Genomic DNA, 18,294 nt, shown 5'->3' with positions numbered 1-18,294 from the left:
ACATAAGGAATAGCTATGTGTAGATACCTGGTATTTATCCTGGTTTGATATTCTGTGTGCTTCCTGCATTTATGGTATCTGTTACTAATTTTGGAAGATTTTCCCACCATTATTATTTCAAATATTTCTTCTGCTCCTGTCTTTTTTGTATTCCCATTACATATAGGTTACAACTTCAGTAATTGTCCCACAGTTATTAGGTTTTCTGTTCCCTTTTATTTTTTTTCCTTCTTTGTACTTTAGCTGGAAAGTTTCTCTCTCTTTTTTCTTTCTTTCCTCTTTCCTTCTTTTCTTTTCCTTTCCCTTTTCCTTCCTTCGTTTTTGGAAAGTTTCTGTTGACCTATCATCAACCTTCTCTTTTTCTTCCCTCTGCAGGCTCCTTGATTCTTTCCTTCCCTATGTCCAGTCTCCTAAAGAGCACATCACAGGCATTCTTTATTTCTTTCACAATGTTATAGATTTGTAGCATTTCCTTTTGTTTATTTATTACAATCTTCCTCTCTCTGCTTACATTATCTGTTCTTGCATGTCGTCTATTTCTTATTTCTTTCATTGGAGTCCTTACCATATTAGTCATAGTTATTTTAGATTCCCCTATCTGATAATTCTAAAGGTCTGTGTCTTAAGTCTACTTTTGATGCTTTCTTTGTTTCTTTAGATTCTGCATTTTCTTGTGTTTTTTTTTTTTTTTTTTGTTTTGTTTGTTTGTTTTGCCTTCTGGCATGACTTGTAATTTTTTGGAAAGCCAAATACGGTGTTTCTGGTAATGGGAGTTTAGTTTATTAGGCTTTTAATGTGAGCCTTTATGTTAATCTGGATAGTAACTGGGTTATGTGGTATTTGCTGTAGCTGTAGGTACCAGAGGATTCATTTTCTTATAATTCCTTTGTTTTAATTATTTTTCTCCCCAATTGTCTTTTAGTTTTGCTAAGAATTCGTTCCTTTTTTTTAATGTAGGCCTCATGTCCAGTGTGATCCCAGTGTAGGGCTTAAAGCATGACCCTGAGATCAAGTCTTGAACTGAGATCAAGAGTTGGATCCTTAACAAACTGAGCCACCAGGCACCCTGCTAAGAATTCCTTTTTTATTTTTTATTTTATTTTATTTTATTTTTAAAGATTTTATTTATTTATTCATGAGAGACACACAGAGAGAGGCAAAGACACAGGCAGAGGGAGAAGCAAGCTCCACGCAGGGAGCCCGATGCGGGACTCGATCCCAGGTCTCCAGGATCATGCCCTGGGCCAAAGACAGATGCTCAACCGCTGAGCCACCCAGGCATCCAAGGATTCCTTTTTAAACAGAGTCTATATTGTGCTTTCTCGTTTGAAATTCAGTTATTATACTGAATCTATGTTGATGTGGTGATAAAGATTGATGAGGGATAATATTTTATAATCTTATGAATAAATCTTCATTAATTTTAGTGGTTCTGAGTCCCTAGACTAAGGCGTTCAGAAGCGTTTCTTAGCTATGCCCCATCCTTAGGTGAGACAGCCACACTAGAGGAGGCTGAGGTCGTCCAGTTGCTCTCCCTCTAGGTAGATTTTGTCCTATTAAAGTAGTTTGCTTTGTGCTCGCTTCGGCAGCACGTATACTAAAGTAGTTTGCCTTGAAGGCATGACTTTGGTAAGAGGCTGCTTTGGATATATTCCAGTATGGCTACTTCCCTCTCCTGCTCAGGGCACAAGAAGATTTACTGCAAATCTAAACTGTGAAAATCTGAAAATCCTCTGGGGGCTCCTGGAAGTAAAACCCAGGAAAGTTCATTCCCCCTCCCCAAATTGGGACCCCTTGATTTTTTTTAACTCTCAAATTAATTAATACTTGGCCTCTAACAATTCATCAGTTACCATAAAGTGTTCCTACACAGATAAGCTGTATCAGCCTACCTGCCTGGTTTTCTTGTTGATTTGCCCTGTGATTTCAGTTCTCTAGAGGATGTATGATAATTTATTGCTTTTCAGTTTGTTCATCTTTTTTCTTGTTAGCCTAAGAGTAAGGACTTCTAAGTCCCTTACATGTTGTAGCTGACTGGCTAATTTTTTTTTCTTTTTTTCCCCCTTAAATAAAATAAATGGACCTATATAAAATGGCATAATTGTCTGCGGCTTTAATTTTGGTGCTCTCTTTTGTTTTAAATGCTTGTATTATACCTTTCGGGTCTTGGCCATTACGAGGATCAGGTTCTAATTTTAGTTGAAAGTTTTAGGAATTGATTTTATAATGATTTGCTTCTCTAATCTTTGTTGTTGGTGCATCCATGTGAAGATAGTAAGCATGAGTAGTAAAACCAGAGAACTCAGGTAATTTTATGTGTCCATGAAGTGCTTTATTAAAAAAATTAAACTCAAACCAGTAAGTATATATGAAATAAATATGAGTATATGAATTAATATGAAATAAAGATGACAATGTAGAAAGATGGAAATACTTTGGAGAAGTACGCTGTAGTAACTGAAAGTACTTTTGTGAACATCTTAATATATCCTTAGTCCTTTTAAGTATTTTCAGTTTTGAGGATTATCCATTAGGATAACTTGCTTTCTGTTTACTAAATTTTATTAGTCACTGTTGCTTGAATTCCCCTAAGGGATTCGGTGTAGGGTAGGTTTTGGAGAATAGAGTTCCTGATTTTCTATTTAGTAGTTGCAAGTGAAAATTATTTAACTCCCTCATTGCAGTCAGCAAATAGGTGCCTTTCTGGGCCTCAGTTTCCTGAGTAATAAAATTCTCATGCAGTTTAAATCAGGCCAGTGTATAAAATATCAAATATTAAAATTTGGTAAGGTTATGTACGGAAACCCAAGACATATGGACCCACTAAGAAAAATTCCACCATTTACCCTAACAGCTACTCTTCTGGTAGTTGATGTTCAGTGGCCTGGTAGAAACCTGCATGGGACTATATCACAATTGGGAATAAACTCAAGGCATAACAATTTTATAGACAATTAGACTATTTCATAGGCTTATATATTTAATATTTGATAGCTTTTTAAAAAATTATTTTATTATTTTTTAAAATTTTATTTATTTATTCACGAGAGACACACAGAGAGAGAGGCAGAGACACAGGCAGAGGGAGAAGCAGGCTCCATGCAGGAAGCCTGATGCGGGCTTGATCCTGGGACCCCGGGATCACGCCCTGAGCCAAAGGCAGACACTCTCAGCTGCTGAGCCACCCAGGTGTCCGTTCTTTTTCCTTTGTTTCCATCCCATGGGCTCCATCCCATGACCCTGGGATCATGACCTGAGCTGAAGGCAGACACTTAACTGAATGAGCCACCCAGGTGCCGTGCCCCCCCAACACAAACTTTCTAGTAACTTTATAATATTTGCCTGATATATCAGACATTTAAAAAATATTTACTGTTTTTAAGTGTATGATTCAGTGCCTTTAAGTACATACATTGGCATTCTTTTGCAACTGTTCTCCATTTCCAGAACTTTTTCATCATTTGCAACACAAAACTTTACCCATTAAATAGTAATTGTGTATTTCCTTCCCTTTCCTGCCCTCTAATGTTCTGTCTCTATGAATTTGACTATTTTAGGAACCTTAACTAAGTGGAATTATACAATGTTTGTCCTTTGTTGTGTTTGACTTATTCATTTAGTATAATGTTTTCAAAGTTAATTTATATTATAGCATGTGTCAGAATTTCACTTCTTTTTGGGGAATATTATTCCTTTTATTTCATGTATTTTGTTTTATGTTGGTTATTTGTACCTTTTGGCTCTTGTAAATAATGCTGGTATGAATGTTCTTGTGTAAATATCTGAGTCCCAGCTTTCATTTCTTTTGGATATATACTTGGAGTTTTAATTGCTGGGTCATATGGTAATTCCACGTTTAACTTTTTGAAGTATTACCATACTGTTTTTCTACCAGCAAACCATTCAGTATTCCTACCAGCAGTACATTCAAGGTTCCAATTTCTCCACTTCTTCATCAACACTTGTTATTTTTCATTTTTTTTGTAATACAAATGGATGTGAAATGGTATATCATTTGGTTTTGATTTGCTTTTCTCTAATGATAATGATTGGCAATGTAGAGGCTCTTTTTGTGTGCTCATTGTATATTTGTACCTCTTTTCTTCTTGAGAAATACATATTTAAGTCATTTGCTTATTTTTAATTTTTCTTTGTTGTTGAGTTCTAGGATTTTCTTATATCCTGTGGATATTAATACCATTTCAGATATATGATTTGGGAATATATTTTCTCATACTCTGTGGGTTGTCTTTTCACTCTATTGATGGTATCCTTTGATGCACAAAAGGTTTTCATTGTTTCTTTTGTTGCTTTGTAGTTTTGGTGTCCCATTCAAGAAATCATCATGAAATCCAGTGTCATGAAGATTTTTTCCCCATGTTTTCTTCCAGTAATTTAATACTTTCAGCTACTGTGTTTAGTTCTTTGATGCATTTTGTGTTAATTTTTATATGTGATGTCAGGCAAGGGTCCAGCTTAATTCTTTGGCATGTCTATATCCAATTTTCCCAGCACTATTTGTTGAAAGAACTGCCCTTTCTCAGTTGAATGATCTTGACACCCTTGTTGAAAATCACTGGCCATATCTACACAAGGGTTTAGTTTTGAGATTTCTGTTCCATTGTTCTGTATGTTTGTTCTTACGTCAATACCTCAGTGTTTCAGTTACTTTAGCTCTGCTGTTAGTTTTGAAATAAAGAAGTGTGAGTTCTTGAACTTTTGTTTTTCATGATTGCTTTGGTTTTCAGGATTCATTGAGCTTCCCATGAATTTTAGGATGGGTTTTTCTGCTTTTGCCAAAAATACTGTTGGGATTTTGATAGGAGTTGAAATGAATATCTACGTCATTTGTGTAGTATTTTCATTTTAATAATATGAACTTTTTTTAATCCATCAACACAGGGTATCTTTCCATTTATTTGTGTCTTTAGTTTCTTTCAGCAGTGAAAACACTGCTGTTTTGCAATTTTCATTGTACTAATCTTTTGCCTCCTTGGTCAAATTAATTCTAAAATATTTAATTGTTTTCAATGCTAATGTAAATGGAATTGTTTTCATAGTTTCCATTTTGGACTGTTCAATGTTAATGTATAGAAATGCAACTGGTTTTTGTGTGTTGATTTTGTATCTACTAACTGTACTGAATTTTGTTATTAACTCTCTCAGAAATTTTTTTGTGATTTATTTAAGGTTTTCTTCATTTAAGATTCCATGTGTGAACAGAGATAATATAACTCTTTCCAGGCTGGATAATAATATTTTTATCTATGCTATTTTAAACAGTCATGAAGTGAACAAAAATTTTTAAGTATTTACTGTTCATTTTTCTATGACAAAACCATTTTGGTCATTATGATCATACCCATGATCATTTAACTGAATTTCAGAGACTGTATGGTCCATTGTTGTGTCTTAAACACAGCAGCTCATTTATGGGAACAGGTAGATGAATGAGATGAAAGTGAAAAATAGTTTTGTAAGGCATTATTATTGAATGAAAGTGGGTAATAAATACACAGACTTTTTCTTAAAACTGCATATGAATATATATTTATCTCATAATAAAAAATATAACATAAGTGACTAGTTCTTCTAAACATATATATCTCCAAAATAATAGTACAGAAGAGTACACATATAATATCTGGAATTCCACAGTTTGTCATGGAAATAAAGTAGTAAGACATTAAAGGGAAAGAACACAGCTTATAGTTAAAAATACTGACATCAGGACTCAATTTGTTTAAATCTAGTTATTCATGATATGGTTAGCTTACAGGAAGAATTAAATTTTTTTTGATCTGCTTGCAGATAGGTCAGATTTCGCAAATCATCAGTATCAGGCCAGTATTGAAATTGTGTGACTGTCAGCATGAAGGCCGAATACATTGTTCCTCAATGGAGATTTTTAACTACTCTTAAAGGATGGTTTTACTTAGCATCTACGGTTAAGTAATTTACATAGTATTGATTGAGTCAGCTATACATTTGGTAAAGGCCTGAGGAAGAGTGTGACAGCCATATCTGGATTTAATAAAAAATAACATTTTAATAAAGTTCACAATTATAAAACTGGTAAGTTAACGTTTATGGTTTTTGCCGTAGGAATATGGGCAGCCTGGGTGGCTCCGCAGTTTAGTGCCGCCTTCGGCCCAGGGCCTGATCCTGGAGACCCGGGATTGAGTCCTACGTCGGGCTCTCTGCGTGGAGCCTGCTTCTCCTTCTGCCTGTGTCTCTGCCTCTCTCTCTGCATCTCTCATGAATAAATAAAAAAATAAAAGGAATATTGTGTAGTTTACAAAAGGTTTGATAAATGTTGCCTTTTTAAACAGTTGGTTTGATGTGTTTATTTTTTTATTTTATTTTATTTTTATTTTTTTAAAAGATTTTATTTATTTAAAGATTTATTTATTCATGAGACACAGAGAGAGAGAGAGAGGTGGAAAAGCAGGCTCCACGCAGGGAGCCCGATGTGGGACCCGATCCCGGGTCTCCAGGATCACACCCCGGGCTGAAGGTTGCTCTAAACCGCTGGGCCAGTGGGGCTGCCCCTGTTTGATGTGTTTAAAATACCATCTCCACAAATGAGACTTACACAATTACAAGGATCATCTGTCAACTGTGATTCTAGAAATGAGGCAGATTTTGAAAACTAACATCAGAGTTTTTATATGCAGATGAGTATTTTTCTTCTAAGTGTTCGCTGTAGGAGACCATGCTGATGTCAGTGATGTCATTCCTGAGGACATTTTTTGAGAACCCTCCTATTGTAACCCATTTAGATGTCGTGCAAGAAAATAAATCTTCAGATATACTTCAGATTTTGGCAAAAAGTAATTTGAACCAACTTGATAACTTGCCATATTTGACTCTAAATGACATTTGGCTATTTGTAAAAAAAAAATCACAACCACCCTCAAAGAGGGAAAATTTTTCAAATGGCAAAATTTTTTAGGTATCAAAACATTTTTTTTTACTATTTGGCTTCTATCCGGTCTCGTAATTTATAATATTGCACAAATATGTTTTTCTAAAAGTGCTATCCTTCACAGAAGGAAAGATTTCTACTGATTGTATACGGTTTTAATTTTTTGCATTTGGTGGTTATATATCAATGGATTAAACTGATTTATCCATAGTCCTGACCTTGGCCAGCTGCAGCATGAATTCTTGTGGTTGGATTTCTGTGAATTCTAGGAATGAGTGAGACAATGATTATTCTGCTAGTTTGCTGTACTCCTTTCTAAAGAATAACTTTTTGCTCTTTGTAATCTATTGATGGGACAAGATGTAGAATGACATTCATTCTTATTTTTGAATTTTCGTTACAAAGACTATTGGGTAGGGCAGCCTGGGGTGGCTCAGCGGTTTAGTGCTGCGTTCAGCCCAGGGTGTGATCCTGGAGACCCAGGATCGAGTCCCATGTTGGGTCCCTGCATGGAGCCTGCTTCTCCCTCTGCCTGTGTCTCTACCTCTCTGCCTCTCTCTCTCTCTCTGTGTCTCCCATGAATAAATAAAAATCTTAAAAAAAAAAAACCAACAACAAGGACACTTGGGTAGATGTAGCATCTTTTGCTCTGGTTCCATTTTCTAATTTAAGATTAAGGGCTCTGAGTAACTCAGTAACTTCTCATACATTTAAGTGTTCTCAAAAGCAAGATTATGGCAAAAAGTAGAAATTAGACCAAGTCTTGGTACCTTTATTTTAGAAGCAAGTTTGTTTCGAAGGTTTGTAAAGCAAAAAAATAAAACAAAGTCTCTTCATCAAAACAAAACAACCAAAATCCCACACAATAGCATGTCTTTTATATCTCGTTTCTTTTTCTTTCCCTTCATATCCTGGGTTCTCCCTAGCCAAACATAGGACAGTGGTACAGAAGGGACTATTGGAGTTGGGGTGGGCCCAGTGCACTACTTGAATGGGGATGGTTCTTGGCCCAGTAACCAATAACATAGCTCTTAGCTGATTCAGTGTTTTAATTTTCATTCTGTTGATTATTAGTGAGATTGCAGTGCTTTTTCTGCCAACTTTTTGTTACATGTGTATTCCCTTTTAAAAAATTATTTCGTTTTTTATTCATTATCTACTGTGACTTCAGTAGCTTTAAAAAATATAATGAGGATGTCTTTATCTCCTTATTTTCAAGTTATTTGCCTTTTACATTTTGGTTATGGATATTTTTGGAAGTGTATGCACAAGTTTTATTTTTTTATGTAAATGTGTAGGTTGAATTTCTACCCCCTGCATTTTTATTGAACAAATTCACTATTTAAACCAATTTAGTTTATAATTCAACTTTATTTTTATAATTCAACTTTTTAAAAGAAAATTTATATAAAAAAAGAAAATTTATAATATTAAAAAAAGAAAATTTATAATATTGTATGCATTTGTCACACTTTGTAATTCTAGAACATTTTCATTGCTCCAAAAACTAGCCCGTACCTCCCAATACTACACTTACTTAATCCCCTGGAAATCACTGATCTTAACGTCTCTTTAGAATTGCCTAATCTGGACATTTCAAATATGTACATGGAATCATCCAATATGTGGCATTTTGAACTTGCCTTTTGTAGCATAATATTTGCAAGTGTTATCTCTGTGTTAACATGGATGGATATTTTACTGCTGTTATCAGGACATAAAATTCCATTGCTTATTTATCAGTTGGTAAACACATGGGTACTTTTTACTTTTTTGCCTATTATGAATATTACTGCCATTTGTGTACAGTAGTTTTTGAGTGGACATAGGATTTAATTCTTTTGGATATATATCTAGGAATGGAATTACTGAGTCATTTGGTAACTGTGTTTATTAACTTTTTGAAGTACTACTAAATTGTTTTTCAGAATGACCGCACCAAGTTACATCTCCATCAGGAATGTCTGTGGATTCCAGTTTCTCTACACTCATGCCAGCCCTTATTTTCATTTTGAAAATTATTATATCCACATTACTGAGTGTGAAATAGTGTCTTGTAGTTTTGATTTGCATTTTTCTAATGATTAATAATCTTGAACATTTTCCATGTGTTTACTAGTGCTTTGTATATCTTCTTGGAGTAGTGCTTATCTATATCCTTTGCCCATTTGTAAATTGGGTTCTTTCTATTTATTGTTCAGTTATAAAAATTCTTTATTAACAGAAAAAGGTACTTTTAAAGGAGATATATCATCTTATTGAAGAATATATATATTATGTAAAAGGATAGTAATACCTTTTCAGATATATGATTTGGATTTTTTATATATATGTATATATTTTTTTTTATTGAAGTTTGATTTGCCAACATATAGTATAACACCCAGTGTTCATCCCAAAAAGTAGCCTCCTCAGTGCCCGTCACCCACTCACCGAATCCCACTGCCCACCTCCCCTTCCACTTCCCCTTGTTAATTTCCCAGAGTTAGGAGTCTCTCATATATTTCATCCCCTCTAATTTTTCCCCACTCATTTTCCCTCCTTTTCCTTATAATCCCTTTCACTATTTCTTACATTCCCCATATGAATGAAACCATATGATGATTGTCCTTCTCTGATTGACTTATTTCACTCAACATAATACCCTCCAGTTCCATCCACATCAAAGCAAGTAGCTCTACTTTTAACTCTTTGAGGAACCTCCACACAGTTTTCCAGAGTGGTTGTACCAGTTGACATTCCCACCAACAGTGCAAGAGGGTTCCCCTTTCTCTACATCCTCTCCAACATCTGTTGTTTCCTGTCTTGTTAATTGTCACCATTCTAACTGCTGTGAGGTGGTATCCTATTGTGGTTTTGATTTGTATTTCCCTGATGACAAGTGATGCAGAGCATTTTCTCATGGTCACATGTATGTTGTCTTTGGTGAAATTCCTGGTCATGTCTTCTGCCCATTTCATAATTGGATTTTTGGTTTTTTGGGTGTTGAGTTTAATAAGTTCTTTATAGATCTTGGATACTAGCCCCTTATTTGATATGTCATTTGCAAACATATTCTCCCATTCTGTAGGTTGTCTTTTAGTTTTGTTGACTGTATCCTTTGCTGTGCAAAAGCTTCTTATCTTGATGAGGTCCCAATAGTTCATTTTTGCTTTTGTTTCTTTTGCCTTCGTGGATGTATCTTGCAAGAAGTTACTGTGGCCAAGTTCAAAAAGGGTGTTGCCTGTGTTCTCCTCTAGGAGTTTGATGGAATCTTGTCTCACATTGAGATCTTTCATCCATTTTGAGTTTATCTTTGTGTATGGTGAAAGAGAGTGGTCCAGTTTCATTCTTCTGCATGTGGATGTCCAATTTCCCCAGCACCATTTATTGAAGAGACTGTCTTTCTTCCAATGGATAGTCTTTCCTCCTTTATCGAATATTAGTTGACCATAAAGTTCAGGGTCCACCTCTGGGTTCTCTATTCTGTTCCACTGATCTATGTGTCTGTTTTTGTGCCAGTATCACTGTCTTGATGATCACAGGTTTGTAGTACAGCTTGAAATCCAGCATTGTGATGCCCCGGACTCTGGTTTTCTTTTTCAATATTCCCCTGGCTATTCAGGGTCTTTTCTGATTCCATACAAATCTTAAGATTATTTGTTCCAACTCTGTGAAGGAAGTCCATGGTACTGTGATAGGGATTGCATTGAACGTGTAGATTGCCCTGGATAGCGTAGACATTTTCACAATATTCATTCTTCCAATCCATGAACATGGATGTTTTTCCATCTCTTTGTTTCTTCCTCCATTTCTTTCAGAAGTGTTCTGTAGTTTTTAGGGTATAGATCCTTTACCTCTTTGGTTAGGTTTATTCCTAGGTATCTTAGGCTTTTGGGTGCAGTTGTCAGTGGGATTGACTCCGTAATTTCTTTTTCTTCAGTCTCATTGTTAGTGTATGGAAATGCCACTGATTTTTGGGCATTGATTTTGTATTCTGCCACACTGCCGAATTGCTGTAGGAGTCCTAGCAATCTTGGGTTGGAGACTTTTTGGGTTTTTTGCATATGGTATTGGGTTATTTGTGAAGAGGGAAACATCTTTGCCAGTTTGAATGCATTTTATTTCTTTTGGTTGCCTGATCGCTGAGGCAAGTACTATGTTGAATATCGTTGGTAAGAGTGGACCTCCCTGTCGTCTTCCTGATCTTAGAAGAAAGGCTCCCAGTGTTTCCCCATTGAGAATGATATTTTCTGTGGGCTTTTTGTAGATGGCCTTTAAGATGCTGAGGAATGTTCCCTCTGTCCCTACACTGTGAAGAGTTTTGATCAGGAATGGATGCAGTATTTTGTCAAATGCTTTCTCTGCATCTTTTGAGAAGATCATATCGTTCTTGTTTTTTCTTTTGTTGATAAGATCTATCATGTTGATTATTTTACAAGTGTTGAATCAACTTTGCATCCCAGCGAGAAGTCCCACTTGGTCATGGCGAATAACATTTCTAATGCACTGTTGGGTCCTATTGGCTAGTGTCTTGTTGAGAATTTTTGCATCTGTGTTCATCAGGGATATTGGTCTATAATTCTCATTTTTGGTGGAATCTTTGGTTTTGGAATCAAGGTGATGCTGGCCTCAAAAAGTGATTTTGGAAGTATTCTGTCCCTTTCTATCTTTCGGAACAGCTTTAGTAGAGTAGGTATTATTTCTTCTTTAAAAGTTTGATAGAATTCCCCTGGGAAGCCATCTGGCCCTGGACTTTTGTGTCTTCGGAGGTTTTTGATAACTGCTTCAATTTTCTCTCTGGTTATTGGCCTGTTCAGGTTTTCTCTTTCTTCCTGTTTCTGTCTTGGTAATTTGTGGGTTTCCAGAACTGCATGCATTCCTCTAGATTGCCTAATTTATTGGCATATAGCTGCTCACATATGTTTTTAAAATCCTTTGCATTTCTTTGGTATTGGTTGTGATCTCTCCTGTTTCATTCATGATTTTATTAATTTGAGTATTTTTTAATAAGGCTGGGTAATGGTTTATTTTATCTTATAATACTTTTAAAGAATCAGCTCCTGGTTTAGTTGATCAGTTCTGCAGTTCTTCTGGTCCCTATTTCATTGATTTCTGATCAGATCTTTATTATCTCTCGGCTTCTGTTTGGTGTAGGTTTTATTTGCTGTTGTTTCTTCATTCCTTTGAGTGTGAGGTAGCTTGTGTATTTGAGTTTTTTCCAATTTTTACGGAGGCTTGTATTGCGATGTATTTCCCTCTTAGGACCATTTTTGCTGTATCCCAAAGATTATGAATGGTGTATCTTCATTTTCATTAGTTTCCACGAATCTTTTTAATTCTTATTTGATTTCCTGGTTGACCCATTCATCTTTTAGTGGGATGCTCTTTAACCTTCCATGTGTTTGAGTTTCTTCCAAATTTTTTCTTGTGATTGAGTTCTAGTTTCAAAGCACTGTGGTCTGAAAATATGCAGGGGGAGCATCCCAATGTTTTGGTATCAGTTGAGACCTGATTTGTGACCCAGTATGTGGTCTATTTTGGAGAAAGTTCCATGTGCACTTGAGAAGAATGTGTATTCAGTTGCGTTTGGATGTAAAGTTCTGTAGATATCTGTGAAATCCATCTGGTCCAGTGTATCATTTAAAGCTCTTGTTTCTTTGGAGATGTGCTTAGAATATCTGTCATTTGTAGAAAGTGCCATGTTGAAGTCTCCTACTATTTGTGTATTATTATTTATGTCTTTACTTTGGTTATTAATTGATACACTTGGCAACTCCCACATTAGGGGTATAAATCTTCATGATTGTTTGGTCTTCTTGTTGGATAGACCCTTTAAGTATAGTATAGTGTCCCTTTTCATCTCTTTGTACCGTCTTTAGTATAAACTTTAATTTATCTGGTATGAGGATTGCTACCCCAGTTTTCTTTTTGAGGACCATTTCAATGGTAAATGGTTCTCCCTCCTTTCATTTTCAGGCTGGAGGTGTCCTTAGGTCTCAAATGAGTCTCTAGTAGTTAGCAAATTGTTGGTCTTGCTTTTTTATCCCATCTGAAACCCTTCATCTTTTGATGGGATTATTTAGCTCATTCATGTTTAGAGTAACTATTGAAAGATACAAATTTAGTGTCATCATAATACTCTTCAGAATCTGTTTTTGTGGATTATTTCTTTGGGATTCCTCTTTCTTTTACAGGGTCCCCTTTAATTTTTCTTGCAGAGTTGGTTTGGGGGTCACATATTCTTTCAGTTTTTCCCTTTATCTTTATCTCTCCTTCTATTTTGAATGTCAGTCTTTCTGGATAATGTGTTTTTGCCTGCATGTTCGTCTTGTTTAGTACCTTAAATATATCATACCAGCCCTTTTTGCCCTGCCAGGTCTCTGTTTAGAAGTCTTCGGTTAATCTGATATTTCTCCCCATATAAGTTAAGAGTCTCTGGTCTCTTGCTGCTTTCAGGATTTTCTCTTTATCTTTGGAATTTGCAAGTTTCACTATTAAATATCGAGGTATTGAACGGTTTTTATTGATTTTGTGCTGATTTCTCCTGGATCAGAATTTTTGTTTCCCTCCCCCAATTAGGGGGGATTTGTTCAAATATACATTTTGGCCCTCGTTCCTATCGGCATTTTCTGCAACCCCATTCTTTCTTCTGAGGCTATCATTTATTTCCCTTAACCTTTCCTCATGGTTTCTTAATTGTTTTTCTCTTTTTTTCCTCACCCTCCTTCAGTACCATCAAGTTGTCTTGTATGTCACTCACTATTTCTTTTACTTCATTAACCCTAGCTGTTAGGACATCCAGTTTGGATTGTATCTCATTTAATTGATTTTCAATTTCAGCATGATTAGATATAAATTCTGCACTAAGAAAATCTCTAGAGTCCTTTATGCTTTTTTTTCCAGAGCCACCTGTAGCTTTATAATTATGCTCCTGAATTGGCTTTCTGACATCAAATTGCAATCCATATTGTGTAACTCCATGGCAGAGAGTACTGGTTTTGCTTCTTTCTTTTGTGGTGAATTCTTCCTTCTAGTCATTTTGTTCAGTGCAGAGTGACTGTGTGTGAGTGGGTTGAGTCAAGAATATCAACCGCAACCTAAGTAAATTTCACCCTAGGTTATTCTGACAAAGTCAGAGACCAGAAAATGAAAACAAAGATCATGAGCAAATAAAACAAAAGGACTGCTAAAGTGAAAAACAAATTTTATTTATTTTTCTTTTTTTTTTGAAAAACAAATTTTAAAACCAAGTATTAAAAAATAAATGGTCAGAAATCCCATAGAAGAAGAAAAAAAAAAGAAAAGAAGAGAAAAAAACCAAAAGTATAGAGGAAAATGGGAAGAGGGGGGACTGGGAGATGGTGATGGTGAAGAATTTGTGGTGGAGGGAGCATGTCATCCTCCTGAGGGGTCCTAGAAAGTGATCCTCTAGGTTCTTAGTGTATTAAATTCTGTATGTTACAAGATGGTGAATCCCGAATTTATATAAACCAGCAATACTGGGCAGCCTGGGTGGCTCAGCGGGCAGCCTGCGTGGCTCAGCGGTTTAAGCGCCTGTCTTCGGCCCAGGGCGTGATCCTGGAGACCCGGGATTGAGTCCCACATTGGGCTCCCTGCATGGAGCTCTGCCTGTGTCTCTGTCTCTCTCTGTGTCTATCATGAATAAATAAATAAAATCTTTAAAAAAAAATAAACCAGCAATACTTGTAGAAAGCCCCAACAATGACCACCAAAACATAATCGAGATACAAAAGGGGGGCAGAATGGGAAGGAAGAGAGAATATAATCTCACAGAATGAACCAGCATGGTATTCCACTTCATTCTGGGTTGCATGCTGGTCATATTTTAGAAGATACTCTCTTCTTCCATTGTAGATCAAAAGTAGGAGAGAAAAGAAAAAAACACCAAACAAAATCCCATATCTCATATATCCTAAAATTTAGTTGATTATGTTGACAGGAATCTAGAAGTGAAAAATATATCTGAGACATGTGATTATAGATATGTGAAAGTCAAAATGGAAGAAACTTAACAATGAAGAGCTGGTAAAATATTGTAGTTAAGGTGGGAAAATTGAAAAAATATTGGAAATTTTTAGTCTGATATAAAAATGAGTTGTCATGGAAAAAGGAAAAGAAAAGAGGGGGAGACCCTCTAGTTCTATATACTATGTGCCCTCGGTATTCCATTGGTCCAGAGCTTTCTAATTTTGGTTGGCCAAGAACTTGCTCTTGCCCTGTTCTTCAGCATGTCTTCTGGGGGCGGGGCCTGCTGTGCTGATTCTCATTTGTGTGTGCCTGGGTGGTGATGCTCAGGCAGGGTGCTGGCTCAGTGGGAGCTGTTTATCCTGTGATGTCTTTGTTTTCTGGCGGCCCCACCTGTCCCAGGTACAAGGTGAAACAAGGATGAAAAACAATGGTTGTGGCCAGATTTCCAACTGTGGAGTCAGCTCCCAGCAGTAACTACCTCATTCTCCCTGTCTGCACTGGCTTTGATGCTCCCGGGCGACGCGGTTGCACTGATCTGCACAGCTTGGGGGTGCCCAGTGACAGCAGAGTTTTCGCTGTCCTGTGCCTTCCCTGCTTCAGCCTGTCCCAGAGGGAGAGCAGGATCCCAGGCTTTGTCTTCCTGGGCACAGTGGCAGCCAGGGCCCTTTGCTGGTGAAACCACACTCCTGGGGCCAGGGCTCCCGAGCGCAATTGGGCACAGTGAGCTCCCTCCGGAGCCTGCCCACCTAACCGCCTGGCTTCTCCCAAATACCCCGAGGGCTGCAGCGCTCGAGTCCTTTACCGAGATTGGTCCCAGGTTTCCAGTGAGCTTTCCCCTGGTGCACTTCCTCTAATAGTGACCTCAGGAATCTAGACGCTTCACTGCCCCTCATGAGATTCTGCCCGATTTCCCTGCTAAGCACTGTTCCACCTGGGAAAACTCCGGTGCAGATTTTTAAAGTTCCTGCTTCTCCAGGGCTTGGCTTTCCTGTCCCAGATGCTTTCCCCTCTTCGCTTTAGCCCAGCTCCTCATGGGACCCCTCCTTCACTTTATTTATTTTTATTTCTTTCTTTCTTTCTTTCTTTTTTTTCCGCCTTCCTACCATGCTAAAAGGGAAAACTTTTCTCTCTGTAGCATTCCATCTGTTCTCTCTTTAAATCTCAGGTCTAGGGCAGCCCCAGTGGTCCAGTGGTTTGGTGCCGCCAGCAGCCCGGGGTGTGGTCCTGGAGACCCGGGATCGAGTCCCACGTTGGGCACCCTGCGTGGAGCCTGCTTCTCCCTCTGCCTGTGTCTCTGCCTCTCTCTCTCCCTGTGTCTCTCATGAATAAATGGATAAAATCTTTTTAAAAAAATCTCAGGTCTAATTCGTAGGTGTTCAGGATGTTTTGAAAGTTATCTAGGTAAGTTGGTGGGACCAGGTGAGTTGAGGACTCCTACTCCTCCGCCATCTTGCCCTGCCCTCCTATATGATTTGTAAATAGTTTTCAGTTGTATGGCTTGTCTCTTCACGTGGTTTATGGTATCTTTTGATACACAAAGATTTGAATTTCAGTGAAGTTAGTTTTATGTATTTTTCCTCTTTTCAATTTAGGAAATCCTGTATTAGAAATGGGATACATATTTATTTTTTGCATTCTTTTAAGCTTTTAACTTTCAGTACTCTATTGGATTACAGATGTACTTATTATGTAACTTAGCAGATATGCTGTAAGAATTTAGTTACATAAATATTTCCCTGGGAATCTGTGTGCTCTTCTAAGTCCTATTTTAGATTTTCTTCATCTTTCTGTCATTTATACAATTATTCTGTGAAAAGCTGAAGGTAGAGTGATAAAAAAACTACAGAGGCCTTCCAGGGAGTGTTTAGTAAATATACTCGATACATTACTTAATTATTATTTTATTTTATTTTATTATTATTTTTTTTAAGGGCACAAACCCTTTAATTTTTTTTATGATAGTCACAGAGAGAGACAGAGAGAGAGAGAGAGAGAGAGAGAGAGAGAGAGAGGCAGAGACATAGGCAGAGGGAGAAGCAGGCTCCATGCACTGGGAGCCCAATGTGGGATTCGATCCTGGGTCTCCAGGATCATGCCCTGGGCCAAAGGCAGGCGCTAAACCGCTGCGGCACCCAGGGATCCCCTTAATTATTATTTTAAATGATATAAAGCAAAATCTCATCAATAATTTACTCATGTTTTCAGATCCTTAGTGAAATTATGAAAATTCATTTTTTAACTTTTATTTTGACTATGCATTCTTTCAGATCACTTCCAATATAGATATGTTTGCAGTTTGTTAGAACTTTTCATTTGATTAAATACGTGACAGGCTAATTAAGGAAGTTCTTTAAATTTTTGTTTTGATAGTGAAAGCAAATTGAATACGTTGGTACAGAAGCTTCATGACTTCCTGGCACACTCATCAGAAGAATCTGAAGAAACAAATTCTCCTCCAAGACTTGTGATGAACCAAAGCACAGGTAAATTGAAGAATAATATGCAATATCTTCTAGTTTCTTTCCTATTTATTTTTGGGAGGGAACAGATATTGAAGGCTTTATTAGCCCTTCTGAATCTAGTGTTTAGCTAATATCTGGTATTGGAGATTTTAATTTAGATAAGTAAAATGTCAGGTTGTTTGGTTATAGGTGCTTAGAGAAGGATGCACTATAGTTTTATTCATAATGGAGATACAGAGTGGGTGATAAATGTTCAGTATAAAAAATAGGTAGTAGAAGAGGTGGAAGCAGTATAGAAATGTGTTATTTTAGTTATTTATTTATGTATTATGAGTTACATTTTTACATTGATAGCTTCTCTGAGTAGAATTGGTGCATATTTTTTTAAATAAAAAGAATAATTCCTTTATGTTTCCTTTTCTCCTTTTTAAAGGTATCCTGTATCATGTGATGATCGTTTGTTTTGAGGTTTTCAAGGGTAGCTACATACAAGTTGAATACACTCATACGTACACATACGCATCACAAATGCAGTATGTACAAGAAGTATAAGAGGGGTAGACTGCAGTGAGAAGTGGCTGCACAGTTTGTATTCCCAGGAACAGTGCACAGGGGTTCCTTTTTCTTTATATCCTTGCCAACACTTGTGATTTCTTTCTTTCTTTCTTTCTTTCTTTCTTTCTTTCTTTCTTTTCTTTTCTTTTCTTTTCTTTTCTTTTCTTTTCTTTTCTTTCTTTTCTTTTCTTTCTTCTTTCTTCTTTCACACTTGTGGTTTCTTGTGTTTTAAATTCATCCATTCTGACAGGTGTGAGATGATATCTCAATGTGGTTTTTAAAAAATACTTTATTTATTTATTTATGAGAGACACAGAGATAGAGGCCAGAGATGTAGGCAGAGGGAGAATCAGGCTTCCTGCAGGGAGCCCAATGCAG

At 36.7% G+C, this 18,294-nt stretch overlaps 1 protein-coding gene across 4 annotated transcripts in view; it reads left to right on the top strand.

Moving 5' to 3' along the window:
- Window positions 1–18,294, top strand: part of ATRX (ATRX chromatin remodeler) — a 321,152-nt gene that overhangs the window by 55,088 nt on the left and 247,770 nt on the right. For all 4 annotated transcript variants that reach the window (XM_025985028.2, XM_025985027.2, XM_025985025.2 and 1 more), the window contains exon 2: window positions 17,270–17,382. In XM_025985028.2, coding sequence (XP_025840813.1) covers window positions 17,270–17,382 — 113 coding nt within the window. The remainder of the gene's footprint in view (window positions 1–17,269; window positions 17,383–18,294) is intronic.

This window comes from Vulpes vulpes, chromosome X, assembly GCF_048418805.1.
Source record: "Vulpes vulpes isolate BD-2025 chromosome X, VulVul3, whole genome shotgun sequence".
Lineage (NCBI taxonomy): Eukaryota > Metazoa > Chordata > Mammalia > Carnivora > Canidae > Vulpes > Vulpes vulpes.
The sequence above is the reverse complement of the archived record's forward strand: the minus strand, read 5'-3'. Positions and strand labels throughout refer to the sequence as shown.